Genomic DNA, 24239 nt, shown 5'->3' with positions numbered 1-24239 from the left:
CTTTGCCTATCTATTTCTAGTTTTCTCATCCAGCCGTTTCCCCCCCATTTCTTTCCTTTCTTCACAGAATGTCACCCTGGCCTGCACTTCACTTTCCTTCATCCTTCAAAGGAGGTCTCTAGCCACTTCACCCTCCCTTTTCTTCACTTTTAAAAAAACTCTCTCTCCTTTCCTTTCTTTTCTCCTTGCTCTGTTTTGCTCCCTCCCTTCCCTGGATTACCCTCCTACCCGCTTTCCTAAGTTTCCTTTCTATGCCTCTTTCCTGTTGTGACCATACATGCCTAGAGCTGGGTACTTGGGGCCTGATTCTCTGTCACTGGAATCAAGTAACTAGGTGACCATTAATTGTGAATTAAATCCCAGTCCCAAGGTTTTACTAAAGTTCAGACAGGGTCCCCATCTGCCCGGTTAAAGAAAAAATGTCATGCGGAAGGAGAAGCAGGTGGAGAAGAGATCCTGCTCAGCCGGCTCAAGAGGGATAGGAGGCAAGCCAACAGTTAAGAGTGTTGAGGAGGGAACAAACAGTTAATGGTGGCACAATATTGTAGCACAGGCATGCGATTTTGGTATTCTTCTGGAGTGTGTTATCCTGAACAGCTGACTTCTCATACCGTACCTAGAGCTGACACTGGCTTTTAAGTTCTTTTTTCCAACAGGACCACTGCCTCATTCAGTGCATAAGATGGTCAGTGCTCATTTAATAAGCAGCTAGTCAGTATTTGATTTTATATTTTTATTATGCTTTATTTACTGCACAACATTCAGACTCTGACCATTATTAATCTCATGGGCTTTTCTATGGCATTTATCACTATAATATACCCCTGTGAGATGCAGGCTTATTATCCTCATTTTACAGATTGGGAACTGAGGCACAGAGCGATGAAAGTAAAAAGCATACAGTTATTTTGAGTGACCAATTTTAGATGTCTAGGACTTGATTTTTCAGAGTACTTAGCAATATATAGTGCTTTACATGTCAAAGCACAGCTCCCATGGAATGTGTCTAACTATAAGTACCCAAAGCCAGGGAAAAAGAGCTAAAGGCATGACTGTGGTGGGAACAGGAGCCAGGAGGAGAAAAGGAAAACCTAGCAAATCAGCACTGGGCTCCTGCCCCTGAGAGTAGCAGTTTAAGGTGATTACCTCCATCTGGACATAGTCCTCAAAACTGCCTTTTCTTCCTCCCACTAGGAGGAGATATGGAGAGATTAGGGCTATGTACACACTACAGTTTATGTCAGTATAAGTTATGTTGCTCAGGGATGTGAATAAGCCCCCCCAGGGAACGTAAATTACACCGACCTAAGCGCCAGCGTGGACAGCGCTATGGCGGTGGGGGAGTTTCTCCTACCAACATAGCTACCGCTGCTTGCGGGAGCTGCTATAATGAAGTCAAGAGGAGAGCGCTCTCCTGTCAGCTTAGCGCGTTTGCACGAGCAGCGGTCCAGCTGAGCTGCTGTAAGCTCGGTAGTGTAGCCATGGCCGGTGCTGTTCAGAAATAGCCTACAGCTCAGATCTGCGCCTGCATCTGCCAGAAGTTGCCTGGAGAGGGCACCTGGTGATTATGGGTACAGGGTCCATGACAGAAGCCAGCATAGTTTTGTTAGTGACTGGTTCCCCTCCCCAGCTTCTTTTCTATGATGCTGTACATGAAGACAAGTCTACAATGCACTAAAGCTGACATCTCAGAGAGACAAGGTGGCCTAATGGTAAAGCACAGGAATGGGCTGTCAATTATTCTGGGTTCAATTCTGAACTCTGACAATGAGAATAATATAGTACCTGTCCCACAAGATAACATGGTTTAAGGTTTAATTAATTGGTATTTGTAAAGCACTTTGATTCCTTGATTGGATTTAATGACAAAGTATATTTTTGTAAGAAGGCAATCATAAGAACGGCCATACTGGGTCAGACCAAAGGTTCGGTTAGCCCAATATCCTGTCATCTGACAGTGGCCAATGCCAGGTGCTTCAGGGAGAATGAACCAAACAGGTAGTCACCCATTCCCATCTTCTGGCAAACAGAGGCGAGGGACACCATCCTTACCCATCCTGGCTAATAGTCTTTGATGGATCTATCCTCCATGAATTTATCTAGTTCTTTTTTGAAACTTGTTATAGTCTTGGCCTTCATAACACCATCTGGCAAAGACTTCCACAGATTGACACTGCATTGTGTGAAGAAATACTTCCTTTTGTTTGTTTTAAACCTGCTGCCTATTAATTTCATTGGGTGAACCCCCCACTTCTTGTGTTATGAGGCGTAAATAACACTTCCATATTTACTTTCTCCACACCAGTCATGATTTTATAGACCTCAATCATATCCCTCCTTACTCGTCTCTTTTCCAAGCTGAAAAGTCCCACTATTATTCATCTCTCATAAACTGAAACTCAAAACCCGAACCTCCTATTATGCTAATAAAGTGCAACAAATGTGTTTGTATTAAAAAAGACTCTGAACAGACAATTGTAGAGCTGAGGAATTTTATGTTTTTTTTTTTTTTTTTTTTTTGCTGACATACTATGAGGCAAAACAAAATTGACACCATACAAAATAACTTTATAAAATATCATTCACATCATATTTTGTTAAGATTTACAGCATTTTGCGCTTGTTACAAGTCTTATGGAGGTGAAAAACACTATACTAAGTCTTTAGTATTAGTTTATATATACACAGTAAGAAACCAAAACAGAAAATAACGGTTAGTTTTTCATGAGTTTATTGCAAAAGTAGTGCAAACTATTTTACCTAGCAAGCTACAAAACAAACTTGAGAAAGGACCCACCTAAACTTAAAACATGACAATAAATGCTCAATTTCACAGCGTTAGAAGCTTCCTTCAACAGTTTCTTTTCTCAACAAAGATAATTCCCATCTGTGCACATTTTATATTTTAATTTACTTGGAAAAAGAACTAGAAAACTCATTAATCTGAATAACCAGACAGCCTACAATTTCAAGTCAGGATACATTTTGCTTTGAGTCACATGGGTGCAATTCCCTCTGAGATTTGCATTTGTGTGACAGAGTACAATTTGGCCCAGCCTTATTAATTAGGTAATACTGTTTATTCATTGGCCTGTATTTAAAGACCAAAAGGGCAGGGTTTTTTCCCCACTTAACAAGCTGCCCATCCTCTCATTCATGTTTGAGAAAAGAGTCAAGAAAGCAGCACGAGCAAAAAAAAAAACCAAAAAATAAAAACATTAAAAAAAAGGATTAAGAACATATATTGTCTGTTTTAGAAATGTAATATCTTTCCCCCGAAATCTACTATGTAAAGCCTACTTCCCCACACCCTCTATTGTTGAATGCAGGGGAAACCTTACATCAAGTACTGCATTTGAATCAAGAAAGGATACTACATCCTACAAAATGAATACAGACCAACTTTCTAAACTCTATTGGGGTCCCAAAAAGCAAAACAGGTAGCTAGTAATAATATACAAAACAAATAATAAAAAGCAAACAAAATACTACATGAAAAAAGTTAAAGGAACAAAATGCAGCATATTCAGGCTTTTTTTTTTCTTGAGGTACCTATATAAATCTTACCTTCTGCCCAAAGTACTACTGTTTTGTTAAAAAACTGAAGTCTTTATCATGAGCCAATTGCAGGGCATACATTATTACTGAGAAAGTGCAACAATTCTGATAATTTATATGCAGCATATTAAAGGATGATTACGCTTCATAAAATATAGCTTAAGTGTAGACCTGACGGAGCAATTTTATAAAAACATTTAACAGAGGCATTTTCCCATTGTTTGAGTCTCTCTGCAGCAAAAAGCCTTAGGAAACAGTTATGAAGTCCTGCCACTAAGGAATGTTGGTACTCTTACAACTTCCACATAGAACTTTTTTTTTTTCCCCCCCAATATTAAAACTAAATACAATTTACAGTAAAGATTCCCACTCTGTATTGGTTACTGGTATTAAAGTTTAATTCTTCAAACTTCAAAAATGATCGTATCACAACTTAAAATTTCTCCAAAAAGGATTTTTCTTAAGTAAAAAAGGTTTACTAATAGAAAAAATGTGTACATAATTGTAAACTGTTAAGATACAAAACTGCGCGGAAAACTCACTTTGACATTTTATTCCCTTACCTATCATACACACACACACACACACACACACACACACACCCCCTTTCATTTTCTATATATATATTCACACACAGATATACACACACAGAATCTTGTGCACAGTATGTACATACATATATAGATGGAGATGGATGCATAGAAGAGAGTTTGGGATGTATATATTTTGAAAAACATCAAGTTATTGGATTTTTATTTCTGTTCACATTACAAGAATTCTGCTGTGACACTGTACATTTTATGATTTGATACACTGAAAAATATATTTTCACTTTTTAAAAACTCTTTTCCATTTTTTTTTAATTTGCTGTTAAAATTATTTAATTTGCTATTTTTAGTTAGCAGTCTGATGTTTGATTGTTATGCATTGGGACTCAACACAAAAAGGCACAAAGAATAAAATCCAAATATTTGTTGTTTCTAAACAATAAACCACAAAGATTTGGTTTGCAGAGTACTGCCTCTTAAGAGGTTTGTCATCACTTAATGTTTGGTCACTTTTTACCCAATCTCATCGACAATTTGAGTAAATAGCACCCAACTGTTTAAATGAGGTAGATCCAAATTGTAAAGAAAGCTGGGTCCCCAACAGTTTTTTTTGCCTCTAATTAAAAATGTTGTAAGGATTAAATGTCAGTCATAAGAAGTAAAAATGATGGCATGCTCTGAAGAAACCACAGAACTTGAGAGCAGGTTTATAAACATAAATTTAAATATTGAATAATAATCCTCTTTCCGACATAAATAAATTTCAAATTGGGAAAAAAGATTATGGTCATATGAATCTCAGAAACAAAAAAGCCAAGATTTTAGGATACTTGCTTTCTGTATACTGCCATAGAAATGCACAATAACCCAGTTTCTGTAGCGCAACAGTGACAGCCAGTGCCTTGAAAGGTCAGTCACGGTATATATCAATCACTATAAGATTCCCTTTATTTCTTAGGTGAGAAACCTTTTTCTTCTTTACCATCTCCTTTACAGAACAACCTATCCTGTTAAATTAATGTTTTTGCATACTCGGACAATCAACGAATTTAACAACTTGTTAAGGCTTAAAGTGGCATCACCACATAGCATCATGCAAGCATTTAATTAAGTATTCAAGATACATACAGTGTATTTAAACTAAACAATATCTACATGAAGCCTCAATTTATATATGAATGTGTAGAATGAAGTTTACATCAGTGTTGTAAATGGAAATTATACAATGCATCTAATGTGTATAAATACGTTTTTACAAGAAGTGCCAATTTTAACAAAACAGCACCAGATGGTTTATATATATTGCAAGCACAAGACTTCTTCACACAGATGCAATACACAGGTATAAACTGGTTAATATACATTTAGTACCGCTTGAAACGAGGCCCTTAACTGCTCAACTTCTTAAAAAAATAGTAAACTTTAAATGGTCATAAAAACATTTTGATTCAAAATGTCAATTTTTTTTATAATCAAGAAATAAAAAGGGAGCATGTACAATCAAACTTTTGAGTTCTTTTTTGGTTCTTTTTCAGTTATTTTACAAAAATAAGAAAAAAACGGTTTAAAATTAAGGGTTAAAACCCTCAGTAGGTGTCAGTTAAATCTGAAGTGTACCAAAGGTAGGAAATATCTGGATTTAAACAATACATTCTCTTTTCCATACCACCTCCCTCATGATCAGTTAACCACTTTGTTGCACAGAAATTTGCAACTGGTCTCAGTTTGTGAACTTGACTTACTGTAAATTCTAAAGGCCAAATATTCTGCTTGTGTCAACTGATAAAACTCCACTGAAGTCAATAGAGCTGTGTCTATTTGCCCCAGCAGAAAATTTGTTCCTAAATCTCTTATATGGAGGCAGCCCCTTCTTTTAACCAAAAACAAACCAACAAAAACCTCAAACAAAAAAAAAGTATATTTGGATCAGAATAAGATAGCAATTTGTCCAATATGAATGGTAACATTTTTCAGAACAGAACACAGGAGAAAGTTGCCAGCTATAGTGCTTCATTATAACTAGTCTACATTTTAACAATAAAGGCCCTGATTTAGTAAAGGAAAAATATTTATTACAGATTCTTTTTAAAATGAGTTAAATATTTTCTTGCCTGTATAAGTGTACACTATCTTCCCTACAACAACTAGTTTAAAACATGGAATCAGTATCTAAAAAAGCAAAAATCAAACATACATAAACTATTTGAAGTTGCCCAAGTTCTATCACACAAAAAGAAATGCAGAAGTTGGGCTAATTTAACTGAATCTGATTTTAATAGAGGCATTCCTGGGGTTAAACATTCCTGACAAGACAATGTATGTTAGTTGGATCTATCAAAAGACTTAAGTTCGTCAGGTGGTTTAGCGACATGTTATTTTACTTTATTGCAAATAAAAACAAAATAATAAAATATACCAAAAGGGCAAAAAAAAAAAAAAAAAAAAGAGCCCAATCTTTCAATGTACATGAGTAGTCCTAAATAGTTTAATGATTGTTTGAATGTAAATATGGGGTCTCAAAAATAGGGCCAATGTTTGCTTAAAAAAAACCCAACAAAGTATTAAGGGCTTGACCCTGTGACAACTGAAGTAAATGTGAATATTGTCAACTTCAATGGGAGCTGGACATGTTAAGAATATCTTTATTGTGTGGTATATTCTCACACTAGGGGCTTCATCCTGCCATTTTTGCACACCCCAAAACTCCCACTAAGTAAATGGGAATTTTGGGTGCACAAGAAGTGTAGGAACAGACCCTCTGTAGTTAGACCTACTCACAAGTTATTAAGCCACTATAAGCCAGAATGAATGGAGAAGACGACATGGCAGCCTTAAAAAAAATAATAAAATAAAATAAAAAAAGTCCCAGACCAATGATATTCAGACATGACCAGCATTAATGTGCAATTTTACACACAGCTGCAAGATTTAGGGACAGTGGGGGCGCCAGGCCAAAGTACTGTATAATATTTCAACTTTTAACTTTGGGAGAGGAAAAGTTGGTAGGCACAGAACGAACCAAGTCCAAGTAAACATTACATACACTTTTTGAGTGGCAGCATAGCCTAATGGAACAGATATGGGCCTGGGAACCAGGATCTCCTAACTTCCTAATCTTACTCTGTGCCTCAAATCCTTCCTCTGTGTACCGAGCTGGGCTTTTGGGATGTTTAAGTAGTTAAAGCTTCAAAGCTCTCAGAAAAAATAAAGTGTGAGGTAAGTAACGGGGAAAACTGTGGTAAGGAAAATCAAATGTTTTTAAACAAACAGACTTTCTTTTAAAACGTAAGCGTACAAAGAATGCCACTTTGTTTTAATATGTCTAATTTAATTAGGCAAAACAAAAATTTAAAATACCTTTTTTAAAAAAAATGACATATAGCCATTCAATTTAAGGTCCATCAATACAATAAGCGGTCCAATTAAAGAGTAATCCCTCCTTTGAAGATATTAAGATGTGTCCTGGGAACAGATATTAACAAAAGTCTGCATCTTGTGTCATGGATCCATTTTTTGGGGGAGGGGGGTGGTAGGATTCTTGTATCCTTATAAATCTTCAAGTCCAGTTCTCCCCAAATCCCTATACTTAAGCCAGTGCCCATGCCAATGACCTTGCAATAGCAGCCATCCCAAGCCAATCAGAATAGTCTTTGGCAGTCTGGGAGGAAGCCAGATGGATAAAATTCTGACATTCTTGTGGAGTTGCCTGCCAAGCCTCCCCTTCTTGTGAAATTCATAGGGTCGATAACTCAGTAATCTGTGCCAGCAGGAGCAGTTTGAATGTTGATTTTTGCTTCCAGACTGATTTATTGCCCACCTACCCCAAGTGCTGTGTTGCTTTTGGGTTGGCACCTTGTAGCTGGTCAATAGAAGCCACAAAGGGAACCTAAAGGGAGCAATGTTAATTCTCATTTGAATAAAGGCAGGATAAGCAGCGCTCTGGAGAACAGTCTCCACAGCCAGTCTCCGCACCTATCGTCCTTGGCGAATGGGGCAGATAATGCAATAGAGGTTGCATACGCTCTCTCACACAGATCAGTCTGTAAAAGGCTCCCTCTTTTCACAGATTCCCAGGAGGATCTGGGCATGGGTTTGGGAACGACAGCCAATTATCCAAAAGGTAACACATAATGCTATTGTTGTGTTATGAAGATGGGCTCATGGTGTGTTATGCTTAATAAATCTACACGGTGGACGCTCAGTGGCACTTCTTCTAGAACCAGTATGGCATAGAGATGGCACAAAAATCCATAACACCAGATGTAGTGAACTGTCTTCTAAAAAGTAGCTATTGTACATGGGGCCAAATCCTGTGCTCCACACTCACTGGGCATTTTGCCTGAGTAAGGGCAGAGTAAAAACTGAGCAGTCTCAAGGATTCTGCCCATGAATAGCTGCTACTTGGTAAGCCTTCTTTTTGGGATGTGAATCTATGAGCAGTCAGTCAGTCTATAATTTACTAGACTATTTTTAATTTGTAGACAAATTTGTTAATTATAGGAACATCAATGAGTCTAGCTCTCCCATTCATACACATAATTTACACTAGTGTCCATGGGTGCCATGCCCAAGCATTTCAGTGAGAAGAAACAGCAAAAAAAATATAATTATTACTTCTCACTCACCAACTTCTGTGGCTTAAAGAACCAAATGATTTTTAAGCATTAAATTTAGAAAATTCCTATAATACCGAGCTAATGTACTGTGCATAAGTTGATAAAATTTCTGACAACAAAGTGGTTAAATACAAAATAAGGAAGCTTGTCTGGATTCATTGTAAACAAAATATGATGTATTAACAGAGTTTTCTACAGTTCAGTTTCAGATCATTCAAAGCACCTTTTGTGTATGTGCACTTATTTTAAGATCAGAGGTGTGGCCAAGGCCTTGCACGTTATTGAGAGAACATATTCACAATACAAACATATTCAAGACATTTTCTGTGTTTAAAATTTATATCCTTATCACTTGGAATATAGTATCTTCAAGGTTACAATCTCAAAATTACCTAAAAGGTATTTTAAAAAAATATTCTAATACATAATTTTTGTCTCAGCTTCAAAATATGTTTCAAGCACCTTCAAATGTCACCTTCAATTAAAACATGATATATTTTTCAGCAAATCATAGAGCTAATACATGAAAACAATTTTTGCTGGAAACAGCAGCGTGAAAACTACTACAAGAGCGGACTATTTTAAGGTGGTATCCCTATTAACAAAGGTAAACATGAATGAAAATGAACATGCCAGACTTGTGAAATCAGTTGCCTCACTATTTCCAAAACTTTGACAGACAGCATTCCATTAACACCATCCCAACCTGCCCTACATAAAAATAATAAGTGGCAAGCAGATATCAAGAATCACAGTATGGCACATAAGTTCTCAAGCCAGAACAAAACAATTCAGCTCATTTGGGAATATTCTGGCTGTTTACAACGAACGACAGTTGCATTTCAAAAGCAAATATTAATCTGTGGAACAGTATAGGAGGTAGCTTTTAACTGCACCTGGTTGCGAACTAAAAAATGATAGGAAATCACCTTCTGTAGTGATTTGGCCAAGCCATTACATTTACTTTAACATTTCAGACAAAGAAACATGGGGAAAAAACAGCTGAAGAACTTTAAATGTTATATTATGGATTACACTTTACACCATTAAACACAAACTTTTGGATTAAAAATGACTCACTTTGAGACTTTCCAAGGTGCTATACACTACAGCCATTAAGCCTTAGAGCTGAGAGGAGAGATTTACCAACGTACTGTGTATAAAACAGTAGCAGTGCTGTAGTTTTGGTCTCTCCAGCCTCTAAGAAGCAAACAATCAATTAATGCAAATCACTAGACTGGTGGCTTTCTAATGTGGGTGACCAAGAAGGCAACTTGGTAGCCCTGTTTCCTAAGTCACAGCTCTAAAAAATACTATGGGGAACAATTCTGCATCAGCAGAGGAATAGCCTAGATGCTACATTAGGCTTTTCCATCTCTAATTTCTATGATTCTATTAACACTGCCTCACAGACTAGTCCTTTAGAATCTGATGCCAGAATCAAGTGCTGGAAGGAGCTATGGTTATTAGCACAGATATTAGCGCTATTAATTATCTACCAGTGATATTAAAGAGAGGCATTTAAATGCTTTACAATCTGAATTTTGGTAACTTCAAAATGTTTTTACATTTTGTGCAGTGTGGTGCGGAAAACATGGGTTGAAGGGAGACGGTTAGGGAAGAATTGCTATGTAAATAAAGACGAAAAAACCTGACTCCATATTACAGAAACCAAATGAGAAACTGTACCCTTTGTGGATGTATCTACCACATGCAAAATGAGAGTGTAATAAAGTTAAAAAAAAAATATACAGCTCATATCTTAATACTGTAAAGTGGGCAGTATCTCTAAAAATGCAAGTACAACAATGAATGGTATGTAGAACATTTCAATGTTTTGCTATTCATACTACTATTTACAGTATTTTCAACCAGCTACAGCAGATGCAAAAAAGTCTGTTACAGTAAAAGGGAAGTTTTAAAAAAATCAGTGCAATTATTTTCTGTTTAAATTGAAATTTTCCTTAGAAAAGATTGTAGGTATGCATTTAGAAGCAAGTTACTAAATAGAATATAAAAATCAAAAATATACTGTCCTGTGTTAGAAACTGAGAAAGTCACACTGGGTCCAACAACCACAGTGACGATTAAAGCAAAGGAGATGTTACTTTTGGAGAAATTTTCAAAATAGAAAAAACAATTAAGAAGACTATTTATAATCTGATTACAACTGGCTTTGAGTGTGAAAACCTGGAGAGAGAACTTATTTACATTCCTTTTCTCATGTGTAAGAAATCTCATACATTATAAAAAGTCTTATGGCTTATCTATGCCACCAGAAGTGTTCTCTGGATTACATCAAATGCACCAACATTTCCATCTACATCCCCCAGTAAAGGTCCCAATTCTGCATTTATAATTTGTGCAGAACTGATGGACTTTAGTGTGAGCTTTGCATGAGTAAAAGCTGCAGGACTGGCCTATTCTAGTCTTAAAACGTCAGCATTCTTAGTCGGAAAGAAGGTAATCCATTAAACACGCACTGTAACCTACAGCATCTAACTGAAATTTTCAAGACAAAAAGGCAGATTCTAATGAAGGGCCTTTTCCTGCTCGCACGCTCATTGCGGTCAATGAGATGTTTGCTAATGACTTACTGTGAGAAGAATCGGGTCTCCAATAATGTAAGTCTGCATGCTGCAATCCATAAGTAATGCTGCAATCCATAAGTGCAAAAGAAAATCTGAGTTATCCAGCAAAGTGCAATGCACTTGTGATTACAATTTGATCCTGAGTGCACATACAAACCAGACAAAATCTGGATAAAATTTTCAAAAAAACCGGAATGTCGTCAGAGCTTAAGTTACATTTTCAAAAATGATGTAGGCACTTTGGAGCCTAACTGACTAGGTTCCTGATGTTTAAAGATATTTAGATGTTGTTGTGCTCAGCATCACAATGCCTAAATACCTTTAAAAATATGGGTTCCAGTACCATTTTCAAAAGTGATTTAAATCTTTTTGAAAATTTCACCTTTAATCTTAATAATAAAAAAGTGATTTACTAAAATATATAATTTTTTATCAAGTCTTGTTTGATAATTGTTTGTTAAATTTACTCATTTAAATCTACACAAAGGCCACAACATTTACTGAAATAAGTTAATCAAACGTAAAAACTAAACATATGTTAGACAAATTTTGGGTTAAATAATTGTGAAAGATATGTTTGAGAGTACAAGAAAGAGGGGAATGGGGTCAAGAACACCTACCACACACTTACACAATGGAAATTTCTTTCAGCATAATTACCTGTAAAATTTGCAAGCAGACTCTAGCAGATTATCACACAACACCTCCTTGTGACTTGGGCAATTGACAAAAGCCACCTGAAGGTTTTTCTCATGACAGTTCTAGAAATATGCAAGTCAATATGAAAAGATTTTGGAAAATAGATTACCAACTATTCCAATGACCTATGCAATAGTCAATAAAATATTTAATTACAGGCGTGAAAGTATTTTAGTCTGAATCAAGTCAAAATTATGCATACTAATGCGAACTGACAAATATGCACCTACACATGGGCTAGGGCAAAGCAGGAGGGGAAGGGAAGGTGCAAGGACTGCAAGGGCTACCTCAAACAGTTAACCCAAATAGGGCAGAGGGGAGAACACAGAAGCATAACTCCATCCCTCACCAGCAACTGCTAGCAGAGCACAACCTCTTAAAGGGTGATTCAACAGTTTTTCCAGGTGCTCCAGAAGGCTTTGTGACTCTGAGCAATCCCATTGGGTCAGTGTAACCCTCCATCAGCCCAAACACCAGAAGTACCTAAAAAGGCACAACAGAGCCCAATAGTAGTTTTGTATCTAACTTTTTTAAAAAATGGCTTCCATTGAATATTTTATCTTTGCTGGTTTTGTTTTGCACCTTTGAATAGCAGCATTTCTATTAGCCTCTGAAGTCTCTCTATATTTCAGTAGTGTTAATATTTAGTACAAATAAGGCAGGAAATTCAAAGTTATAGCTGACACTTAACTCATAATTGTTTAACCCTTCATCTTCCAGCACACACACACACCCCCATAATGTAAAGCCTCACATACCTATTTCTAACGTGTCCATCACTTATCAGCCTTTGTCATAAGGATCATTTTTATATAAATATAATGCTAATAAAGGATCTGAGATTGACAGTTGTAGAGCCTGGATCCCGTTTTTCCACAAAACGGTACATTGTGAACGCACAATTGTTCCATTGTTCAATCCTGACCTGGTTTTGCTAACAAGAAGGCCAATTTGCACCAATCATGAGACCAAGATACTGCAATTGGTGCAAATGTAGCTCAGAGCAGAACCACTGTAACAGAAGAGGGTCTGCTTCATGGTTCTCTAGCAACTGGAGTTAGATATCTTTTTGCACAGGCCAACGAATTGCAGATAGTAAGTACTTTTGGTTAGTGCTGACCTGAGTTGAATTTGAACCAGTGACTTAATGGTTAAAACTATCAGCCTTACGTATGAATTCAATAGCATCTGTGGGCATGTGTCACAATCCTAAACTTCGTATACACGATATTTTGCAACCACTTTTCCTTAGTTCTTAGAGAGAATATTTTGTGGGTAAATTTATACACGTTTACCCGAGATATTGCTGTCCTTGCAGGCTGGAGTAAACTGAAAAGGATAAAGGTGTATTGTTTATTTGATTGGAGCTGTTTTGGTCTATGCATGTTGTTTATATTAATCTTTACAAAAAGCAGTTATTATGCACACAGAGTGCCTACTTTTCAAAGTGCATTGCCCATTAAAAAACTTTTCCTAAAAATATTTAAATCAATTAAATTATATGATGGACTAATTCACTGTATATTTCATTAGGAAAAAATCAAAGCCATTTTAAAAATTAGAGTACTCTAGCTAATATATATATCTACAAACTGTAAACTCCCCAGTCCCACCATACTGACAATCATTCCTCAGGGGTTTGCATCCTTCATTACATTTGAGGGAACTACACACAATTCCCATTCGTGCTAACAGGACATAGGGGCAACAGACACTTTGGTGGAGTGTCTGCAGAGCCCCCACAGCAATCCTCTGCACCCATGCCTTTTGGATATCTTGGCTGCATGTTAGGGGTCTTTGGAGTGGGGGCTTCTGGATCTTTGCACAGAGCCAGTAGACCGGAACTCCCACATTGGAGAAGCACCTGGTATTCTAGCCCATAGACTAGAACAAAAGCCACAGGAGGAGGCACCATAGCCCTTTGATCTACCTTGAATTCAGGATGTGGGATTGAGGTGGATCCTTGCTGTATCTGGTTGCCCATATAAAGTAATTTACTCCAGGTTTGTGCAGCAGAGAAAGAGGAGAAGAAGATGAATATCATCCTGAGCACCTAACCATAACAAATAGCAAGAACCACCAACGGAATTTTAAAAATGGCTGACTAATTATTTTAACTTCTTAAAGAATAACTCATACACTTGTCTGATAATGTGCCAAAATTAAAGCCAGCAATGAATTTCTACACTGCTCAAAATACTGTAGAGAAAAGTGCAACACACTCATCATGGAAAAGCGCAACACACTCATCATAGAAAAGCTACTGCAAATCAGCTAAATTTGTTTTAGTGGTGGCTTTTATAACCTGCTTAGTAATTACAAAGGGCTGAATTCTATTTTCAGTTACCAGTGTAATCAGGAGTAACTGTATTTACACAACTATAACTGACAACAGATTCTGGCCCACTGATTTCAACAGCAAGACAGGAATAATAAACTAGCATGACATACATATGACTGACTCATCCATTAACAGAATTTACTTTGTTGCTTCAGCCAAACAACACGAGCAACAGCATGCTGTGCGACAAGGTGCAGACCTGAACTTGTACACAAAATTATGCACCTAAACCTTTTAGGCAGCAAAGATGGGCATTTTCTGGCTTACTCAACAGCAAACAGTTCTAGTCTATACAAAATATGGCATTGACACTAATTCTGGATGAGGCTGTTTGCCCACCTTGATGGCTAGAGGTAAATATGCTTGTCGGGGGAAGGGAAAGAGAGAACGCGCGCTGAATGAAACAAAGGAAGAGAATGCAACTTTAAAAAAATCTCCATGCTTAATATGTACTTGATTTAGCATACGAGAACATTAAACAAAATCAAGTCAGCATAAACAACTTTTGTTCCCCCCCCCCCCCCCGATCCTCTTCTAAAATTGTTTATGGTGTCACAATTAGTGCAATGGTTTATACATGTATTATGATGTATATGAACCCAGTGTGCAAACTAACAGAAGCATATATGTCTAATAATTATCAGTTTCAATTAATGCTTCTCCTAAGAGAATGGCAAAAATCTCACTCATACTATTGACCTTATGTATAACAAAGAGTTTCATTTTCTTCCACAAGTAAACTTCAAAAGTTTCCTAAGAGTTATTTTTACTGCATAGATTCTATTAAATTTGGCTAGCTAAACTATAAAGAGTGAACCATTCTCCTCAATTTGAACTGCTGCTTCACCAATAATCAACAAATAAATAAAGTAGAATTGTTTTGTGCTTGAATGGATGGAGAATGTTGGTCTCACGGTGTCTCTCTCTGAATGCACAGGTGAAACCTGCCATGTTGTATGCATGCTGAAAAAGTCTTTCCAGAAATTACAAGCTATACAATACACACTGTATGCATCTCTGACCTCTGTCATATCCAACTCAATTGCATATTCCTGCATTTGAATAATAATGTCTCCATGATACGGTTTTAATGTCTAAAATCCAAAGCTTTCTTGATATGTTAACAGAAATATGATGAGCACTCTTTAGTAAATAAAATAAATAATAGCAACTAGTCTATCACATTAATACTGTGAAACATATAAAATTTACAAAAATTCAAACATAACAGTGAAGGATTGTACTGTATTTATCACCACAGACCCGTATTCTTTTAGAAACTTTGGAAAGTAAATGTCAGAGTCCTATAGGACAAATTCTATGATTAGCTGTCAGTATGATTTTAAAAAAAGTTTAAAAAAATTTAAATGGCACATTTTCTTTTTGCCAATCTCACTGGACTTATTAAAGGTTCAGATACAAGTTAATTTTTTTCTGAAATTATTTCATAAGTCTATGAAAAAAATCTTTAAATGCAGCACAATAAAAGACATTCAAGAACAAATTTCAGAAAATACATTTGCTCTTAGACATACAGAATGATCCTGTAAGACAGTGGAGGACCAGAATTATTATCTGTTTGCACTTTGAAAATAAAACTTTTGTAAATGCATACAGAATGATCAAGGCTTCATAAATACTGAAGTAGTGCTTTTCCTTTTCTTTCTTTGTTTTAAAAGCAAGCTCACAGCATCTGAGCCCATCAAATTTGACGTGAATAAGGTATTTCCAAATTATTAACACACAAATAAATTGAATAGCAAACTACATGAAAAAGTTTTGTTTTGTTTTTAGCCCTGAGATCACAGCTTTTGATTTAACTACAAAATATGGGTTTGTTTTCTGACAAGCAGCTTAGAGATTTTGGCAAACCACATTTCCAACAACTGTGGGGTTTTGTACGGGTCTGCAGTTCATAATCAAGTCTGAAATTCCGGACGGAAGGCTTTCTTGCAAATGGAAAAACTAATAAAATAAAGATGCATCACTCATTGCTGGCTGTCACTGTAGCGTGGGCAACTGTTGGTCTAAGTGCAGCTGGTCTCACGTGAATCCAACTCTACTAAATCGCTAAACATTAAAACATGTCAAGCAAAGTACATGGTACGTAACGTGTCCTGATGAACTTGAACTGCTTTAGCAAGTGCTTGATGATCTCTGCCATTACTTTGACCAGAAGTGTGGCTTCCTTCAGCACTAAGACATGGAAAAGAAAAGAGAAGTCCTATTTAATCTACCTCTCCTAAAATACATTTTATTTTCAAATAAAGCAACTCTTCTGAACATCGCCTCGTCCTCTAAGCACCACAGATGGATCATTTGAGGAGCAAAATTGACTAGGAACTTGAAAAGGGGAATACAGTTTTGCTTTCCCTGATGGAGGTAAGGTGCTGCTGTTCAGAGCCACTGAGTAAGAGGACCAATGTAAGGACCACTTTTGCAGCATTCCAGAGTTTAGGGTCAAAGAGAATCCACCACCAAAGGGGTACAAGATTCCTTCATTCCAGAAGTTAACAACCCTTAAAGCATATTTTAATTTTTGAAAGTACATACAGGTAACACTAAAAAAGGGAAAAAAAAGGAAAAAAGAAGCAGCATCTTCCTTCTATCTCACAGAGTTTTATTATAAACCTTATTCTTCTTCTTCAGATGCTGTTATTCAGCAGAAACCAAATTTACCCATGAACTGCTCAGAGAGAATGCCACAGAACCCAGATTTAAAAAGCCGCATACCTTCTTCCTGTTAAATTTTGTAGCACCTCATAACACTGTAACTCACCTATCATGTTCTTTATCCACCAGATGATACCTGGCTCTGAAGGCAACCAGGTGTGCATAGTATGCTGGTGCGGGGATTGAGACGGAACGAGTACAGCGTACATATGTATGACACAGCTGGTAGGTAAGAATTTGCAGTTCATCTGACGAGAAACGATTGTCATCCCAGAGGACATGGTAATGAGAAGGTCTGCTTGTTCCCTAAGGGCAGATCACAGAAGTCATTAAAAAGGCTTTTCAGAAGTTCTCAGTTTCCACATCTAGTAGAAAAAGAAAATGAAAACACTATATTTTAAGTATGTTACCTCTACTAAACCACATGCTATCAATCAAACTTGATTCTCTTACCCAACATCCTCCTGCTGGATGGACAGAGGACTATGCCCCACAGTCCAAGTTCTGGGGGGCAGGTTCAAAATATAAATTAAGGACACTTAGGGGACTAAGCTATCCCTCCTGACATGTTTCATTTAGGTGTTATTCCCTTTAATGGAACATAAATCTGATGTATTTGCGTATGCATGCCCACCTGATAATGATAACGGTAATATGAAGTGCGAACTCTGTTCTGTCACACGCTGAACACATGCATTTTTTGACAGGTGTAGAGAATGTGTGAAAGGTTGGCATGTGGCTGTTTGCATCTCCAACATTCACTGTGTGTTGCCACTCTCCCTTAAACGAAGGTTCTGGAGCACAGTAGTACCTATTTAATATCTTGCATTGGAAGAATCGCAAGGATAAAGAATTTGAAGGATCTTTCGCATTAAGCCAGATATCCCTCCAGGTTTCTCTTGTGATAGGAAGGCTAAATTCTTTTCCCCATTTTCTTTGAGAATGACATTGAGAGGGTAATGCAAAGCATTAAGCCACCTATAAATAATTCCTACCAAGTGACTTTTGTTTCCATATTTCTTAATACGTTGTTCTAGAGGTGAGAGAGTAGAAAAAGACCAATTGTCGCCTATCCTGCATGAAACCTTGAGCATAGCTGCTGAAAGAAAGAACTGTGAGACAGTGGTAGCCGATATTTGTTACACACGTAATTAAAAGAAGCCAGTCTATTATTCTGTATTATATCATTAATTTTTGTTAATCCTTTTTCTATGCAAATTGTCTTAAGCATGGAGTTAACCTGTGCCTCAGGATCAAGGCAATCTCACTGTGGCATGAGAAGACAATTAGTAAAATTGCATACTGTAATCATCTTAACGTGTTGGAGGATGCCCCATGCAGATGCAAAGACTGGATTTTTCTTAAGTGCATGGGTAGCTCTTAAGGTATTTAAAAGGAAAGAGGGAACCAAATGGCATAGCTAAGCTTTTTTCAATTTCAAACCAGGCCGGTGTATATACAGAACTACTGGACAGGAACCACCTTACAATAGGATGCATTTGGAATGCTAGATAATATAGATACAAATCTGGCAACCCCCTACCTCCCATTGCCCAGGATTTTTAAAGTATCTTGTGTGACAAGCAAGGCTGTTTTTATCCCACATAAATTGCATGATAAGCCTATTTATTCAAGCAAGGAGCAACAGAGAGATCTTGAAAGGCAACAGGCTAATGATACAAGTCATTCTTCGGCAGATATTCATTCAGTCACCCACTACCTTGACTTAACTCCACCTCTGAGAGAGCTGTTGTACTTGGGCAACAGGGTTCCAGCTGTCAGTGCCCCACAATGCCTCACACAGTGGGGTCAGTGGAAGTGCTCCTGGTGAGGATGTGAACTACCGACAGAGTCTAGTGTGGAGATGAAACACCACTGTGATGGCTGGACATCGACTTAAGTAAACCTAATTTTGTAATGTAGACATGCCCCTAGTTTGTGTGTGCGCGCGCGTGTGTGTAAGTAAGAGGATCTACAAAACTGTGGCTTTGATAAAAAAAATCACTCTGTCTGCTACATCTTGCAAGTGAATTCAACGCAAGAGAAATTTTTTCCCTTAAAATGTTTATTTGTACAGGTGTAAAAGTGAGATGCTTTTCAGACAAATAAGAGAACAAGGTACCTGCCCCCCAAAATTAACAATCTAAACAGATAACAAAAACGTATGAAGCACAATAAGTACATGACCTTTGAAATATAATATATGCCTTATTGGTCCCATTGAATTTAGGGGTCGGCGTGATTTGTTTTTTGGAGCTAATTTATTAAGATTCTTCAGAGAAATGGAAAGGCATAATAGATAGCACCGACAAGAGTGAAAGGACATGATTAACACAATAAAAGCATACCTGAATACCAGCATGACTACAAAGGTAAAAGTCAAACTCTGATGGATGGGTGATTTTTGTGTCCACTGTAGTACCTGCTGGAATGTTTCCACTTTTTCCAACCTATGTAAACAAAATAAATCATAAAATACCATAAGGTATATGACAGTTTACTTAATTTTTTTCCTTCCGTTGGACAATAAAAAGTATATTCAAGGAAACAAACACCAGAACTATAATATATACAAGAATCCCAAAATATAAGTTTTTTTAAAAAAAAAACAAAAAAACAAAAAAACCCCAAAAACCCCAAACACTAGGGACTAGAAAAAGTGACAATTTATTCAACCAGGAATCCTGAAGTGGGGCTGCAGCAATTCAGATACACCAGTAAAAAACAGGAGTTACTCATTCCTTTCTTCGATCAGTCAAACTTCAATACTAATTGATAAAATTTAGAGAAAATTTCCTGCCACTGGCTGATCACCTCCCATTCTCATTTTAACATTCCAAGAGGGATTATTCCACTGTTGCCTCTCTTGATGGAGCCTGAAGAAGAGAGAAAAGGAGTATTTGTGGCACCTTAGAGACTAACAAATTTATTTGAGCATAAGCTTTTGTGAGCTAAGTGAGCTGTAGCTCACAAAAGCTTATGCTCAAATAAATCTGTTAGTCTCTAAGGTGCCACAAGTCCTCCTTTTCTTTTTGCAGATACAGACTAACACGGCTGCTACTCTGAAACTTGAAGGAGAGAGGAAGATTGGAGGCAGGCCCCTTCCCTAAACTCAAGGTGTAATATTCAGATTCGTATGCAAACAACCCTTAATTTTTTGTCAATTCCTTAACTGGGATTGTGTCATCTATCAAGAAGTACACATATATATTAGTTCTGGGAGTCATTAATCTGAACCCACTACAGACTTCAAAGCAATGTAGTTCCAATAATACATAAAAAGAGGCTGATATTAAGACATAGAGACGACTGATTTGGAGGCCTGAGTATGGGTTTAGGAGCCAGGAAGTCCTAATTTCTAATACTGACTCCCTCTGTGACCTTGGGGAAATTTTGTTCTAATTTCTTCACTCTGAAAAGGACAACACAAGTTCTTACACAGAAATGAACTTTTATACGTATCTAATAGGGGTGTAGACAGGGTTAGTTAAGATTTATAAAATATTTTGAAGAGAAGAGATATTAACATGAACGCTGTGACGCTTTGAGTACGTGTAAATGAAATTCCAGGTCTGTCATGTATAGACTTAAAAGAGGTGTCATTTCTCTGATGACAGTGGACTACAAAGGGAAATTTAGCTTATTACATGCAGACAACTACTTTGCTCTAGAAGCTCTATTTCGGCCTCCAAGCAATTTAAAGAAAAACACTAAGAAGTGATGAAAATAGCCATATTTAGGTTTTAAGCTAACACAAAGCTTGAAGGTAAGCTGCAAAGGTATTTTGAGCGTAGGGACTTTGGCTACATCTATACTACCACTTATGTCGGTATAACTTATGTCGCTCATGGGTGTGAAAAAACACCCCCCCCCAGCTACATAAATTACACCGACAGCGCTATTTTGGCAGCAAAGCTTCTCCCGTTGATGTAGCTACGGATGCTCGTTGGAGGTGGATTAGTTATGTCGATGGGAGAGGTATTTCCTGTTGGCATTGAGGGGCTACACTAGAGATTTTACAGTGGCGCAGCTGCATGGGTACAGCTGCACTGCTATAAGCTCTCTAGTACAGACATAACCTTTACAAAGATGTGTAGACACATGGTTAATGGACACTTACCACTGCAGTTTAATTTTTTTTCCAAAAACCTCACACTTTTTTTTTTTTAAAATAAAAACAGAAATGAAGGTTTCCTTCTGAAGAAAAAGCCTGAGTGAGAGCCACTACCATCCCTCTGTGCCAAAACATGGACGTGAACAACAGGGAGATCAGGAGAGGGAAAAGAACCATCGCCAATGCCAGCACAACTAGAAACTAGGGCTATCGATTAATTGCAGTTAACTCAAAAATTTAACTGCGATTAAAAAAAATGAACTGTGATTAATTGCAGTGTTAAACAACGGAATACCAACTGAAATTTATTAACTACTTTTGGATGACAGGTTTCAGAGTAGCTGCCGTGCATTCATCCGATGAAGTGAGCTGTAGCTCACGAAAGCTCATGCTCAAATAAATTGGTTAGTCTCTAAGGTGCCACAAGTACTCCTTTTCTTTTTGGATGTTTTCCTACTTTTTCAAATATATTGATTTCTATTACAACATAGAATACAAAGTGTACAGTGCTGACTTTATATTATTTCTGATTGCAAATATTTGCACTGTAAAAATGATAAACAAAAGAAATAATATTTTTCAATTCACTTCATAAAAGTACTGTGGTGCAATCTTTTTATTGTGAAAGTGTAACTTACAAATGTAGATTTTTTTTGTTACATAACTGCACTCAAAAACTAAACAATGTAAAACTTTAGCGCTTACAAGTCCACTCAGTCCTACTTCTTGTTCAGCCAATTGCTAAGACAAACAAGTTTGCTTACATTTATGGGAGATACTGCTAACTGCTTCTTATTTACAATGTCACCTGAAAGTGAGAACAGGTGTTCGCATGGCACTTTTGTAGCTAGCGTTGCACGGTATTTACGTGCCAGCTATGCAAAACATTCGTATGCCCCTTCATACTTCAGGACATGCTTCCATGCTGATGATGCTTGTTAAAAAAAATGCGTTAATTAAATTTGTGACTGAACTCCTTGGGGGAGAATTGTATGGCTCCTGTTCTGTTTTACCCACATTCTGCCATGTATTTCATGTTTTAACAATCTCTGATGACGACCCAGAACATGTTCGTTTTAAGAACATTTTCACAGCAGATTTGACAAAACTCAAATAAGGTACCAATGTCAGATTTCTAAGGATAGATACAGCACTCGATCCAAGGTTTAAGAATCTGAAGTGCCTTCCAAAATCTCAGAAGGATGAGATGTGGAGAATGCTTTCAGATGTCTTAGAAGAGCAACACCGATGCGGAAACTACAGAACCTGAACCACCAAAAAAGAAAATCAACCTTCTGCTGGTGGGATCTGACTCAGATGATGAAAATGAACATGCATCGGTCCGCTCTGCTTTTGATCATTATTGAGCAGAACCTGTCAGCAGCATGGACACATCTTCTGGAATGGTGGTTGAAACATGAAGAGACATATGACTCTGACATGTGCATCTGGCACGTAAATATCTTGCGATGCTGGCTACAACAGTGCCATGCAAATGCCTGTTCTCACTTTCAGGTGAGATTGTAAACAAGAAGCGGGTAGCATTAGCTCCTGCAAATTGTAACCAAACTAGTTTGTCTGAGCGATTGGCTGAAGTAGGACTGAGTGGACTTGTAGGTTCTAAAGTTTTACATTGCATTCAAAAATAAAACAGTTATTTTTTGTACATAATTCTACATTTGTAAGTTCAACTTTCATGATAAAGAGATTGCATTACAGTACTTGTATTAGGTTGTAATAAAAATTAATATAAAATGAGCACTGTACTTTGTATTCTGCGTTTTAACTGAAATCAGTATATTTGAAAATGTAGAAAACACCCAAAAATATTCAAATAAATGGTATTCTATTATTTTTTAAATATGCAATTAATCTTTTTAATCGTGCAATTAATTGCTTGACAGCCCTACTAGAAACAGATAGTAAAAGACCAACACAAGCAAAGAAACAAAATATACAACTCAGTACGTTCCCAGCAACTGCAGTGTGATGGATAGGGCACGGAATTGGAACATGGGAAACCTGGGTTCTACTCTCTGATCTGCCACTGACGTGCTGTGAGATTGTGGACAACTTACTTCTCTTGTAACTGTTTCTCCTCCCATCCTTTGTCTGTCTTCACTATTTCGACTGTAAGGTTTATGGGGAGGGACTGTCTCTTTCTAGGTGTTTATACAGTGACTTGTACAACAGGGCATCAGTCTTGTTAGAGCCTCTAGGTACTACTGTAATATAAATAATAATAGGCATTTTTCTTTCCAATATGCCTGGTTCAACAACTTATAAAATTTTCAATGGGATGCATGTCTATCCTGGTGCTGAATTTGCTGGTTTAGGGAGAAATGGTATATTCTATTGAGATGTTATGGGGGCCAATCCTGGGGTGACTGGATATTGGCGCTCCACAGCACTTGTTATATTACATGAGCCCCACAGGCTTCTGACAATCTGAGGGAAGCTCAACCATGTTGATAGCGGACAGTGGTAAGGCAACAGCTGGGAATGACAGTGACTGGGTTAGTTCCATGCTAAGATTTTGTTTACCTGAGCACACCCTCAACATGTCTCTCATCTCCTCTCTTCACAGAATAAATGAGGAGACTCAGCAAGCTGCTGAGGGTAAAACCACTGTTTTTTCCTCTGGCACAACAGAGGCTCAGATTCCCAGCTTTAGGGTATTGGAAGGGGGGGGGGGGGTGTCTCTGTACCCTTTTCCTGAGAGCCCAAAAGAAGAAGTTGTGATCAAAAGGTGGCTCTAGCTAGGATGGTTTTCTACTTTTCTACCTTCTTTTATCCTCTAGTACCACTCCAAGAGGCAGGGAAGGAAGTTAAGGAAACTGCACTGGACAGCAGAAGCTCAGATTGCAGTTTAGGTAGGTGTATATACTAGTGACATTACTTTACCTTGCAAATGAAGGCTCCCAAGGAATTGAGCATAAAAGGCATGTCAGAAGTGTAAGTTTCAAGGGGCAGTCAAACAATTTAAAAAGAAATATCAGGAGGACAACAACACAGATGTTGCATTTGAAGGCTGTAATGAGAACTGTTTTTCTTTAAGTGACAAAGCCAAATAAAGGAAACACTGACCTCAGTCCAATT

General features: G+C 37.3%; 1 protein-coding gene across 4 annotated transcripts in view; it reads right to left on the bottom strand.

Annotated features, from left to right (window-relative positions):
- Positions 1-2547: 2547 nt before the first annotated feature.
- AGO2 (argonaute RISC catalytic component 2) overlaps positions 2548-24239 on the bottom strand; it is a 108346-nt gene continuing 86654 nt past the window's right edge. For all 4 annotated transcript variants that reach the window (XM_077809751.1, XM_077809752.1, XM_077809754.1 and 1 more), the window contains 3 exons: positions 19375-19476; positions 17133-17332; positions 2548-16549 (listed from right to left, as the gene is read on the bottom strand). In XM_077809751.1, the coding sequence (XP_077665877.1) occupies positions 16441-16549; positions 17133-17332; positions 19375-19476 (411 nt within the window). In that variant the 3' untranslated portion in view covers positions 2548-16440. The remainder of the gene's footprint in view (positions 16550-17132; positions 17333-19374; positions 19477-24239) is intronic.

The sequence above is a fragment of the Eretmochelys imbricata genome, chromosome 2 (genome assembly GCF_965152235.1).
Source record: "Eretmochelys imbricata isolate rEreImb1 chromosome 2, rEreImb1.hap1, whole genome shotgun sequence".
Classification (NCBI taxonomy): domain Eukaryota; kingdom Metazoa; phylum Chordata; order Testudines; family Cheloniidae; genus Eretmochelys; species Eretmochelys imbricata.
This window is presented reverse-complemented; position numbering and strand designations above follow the sequence as displayed.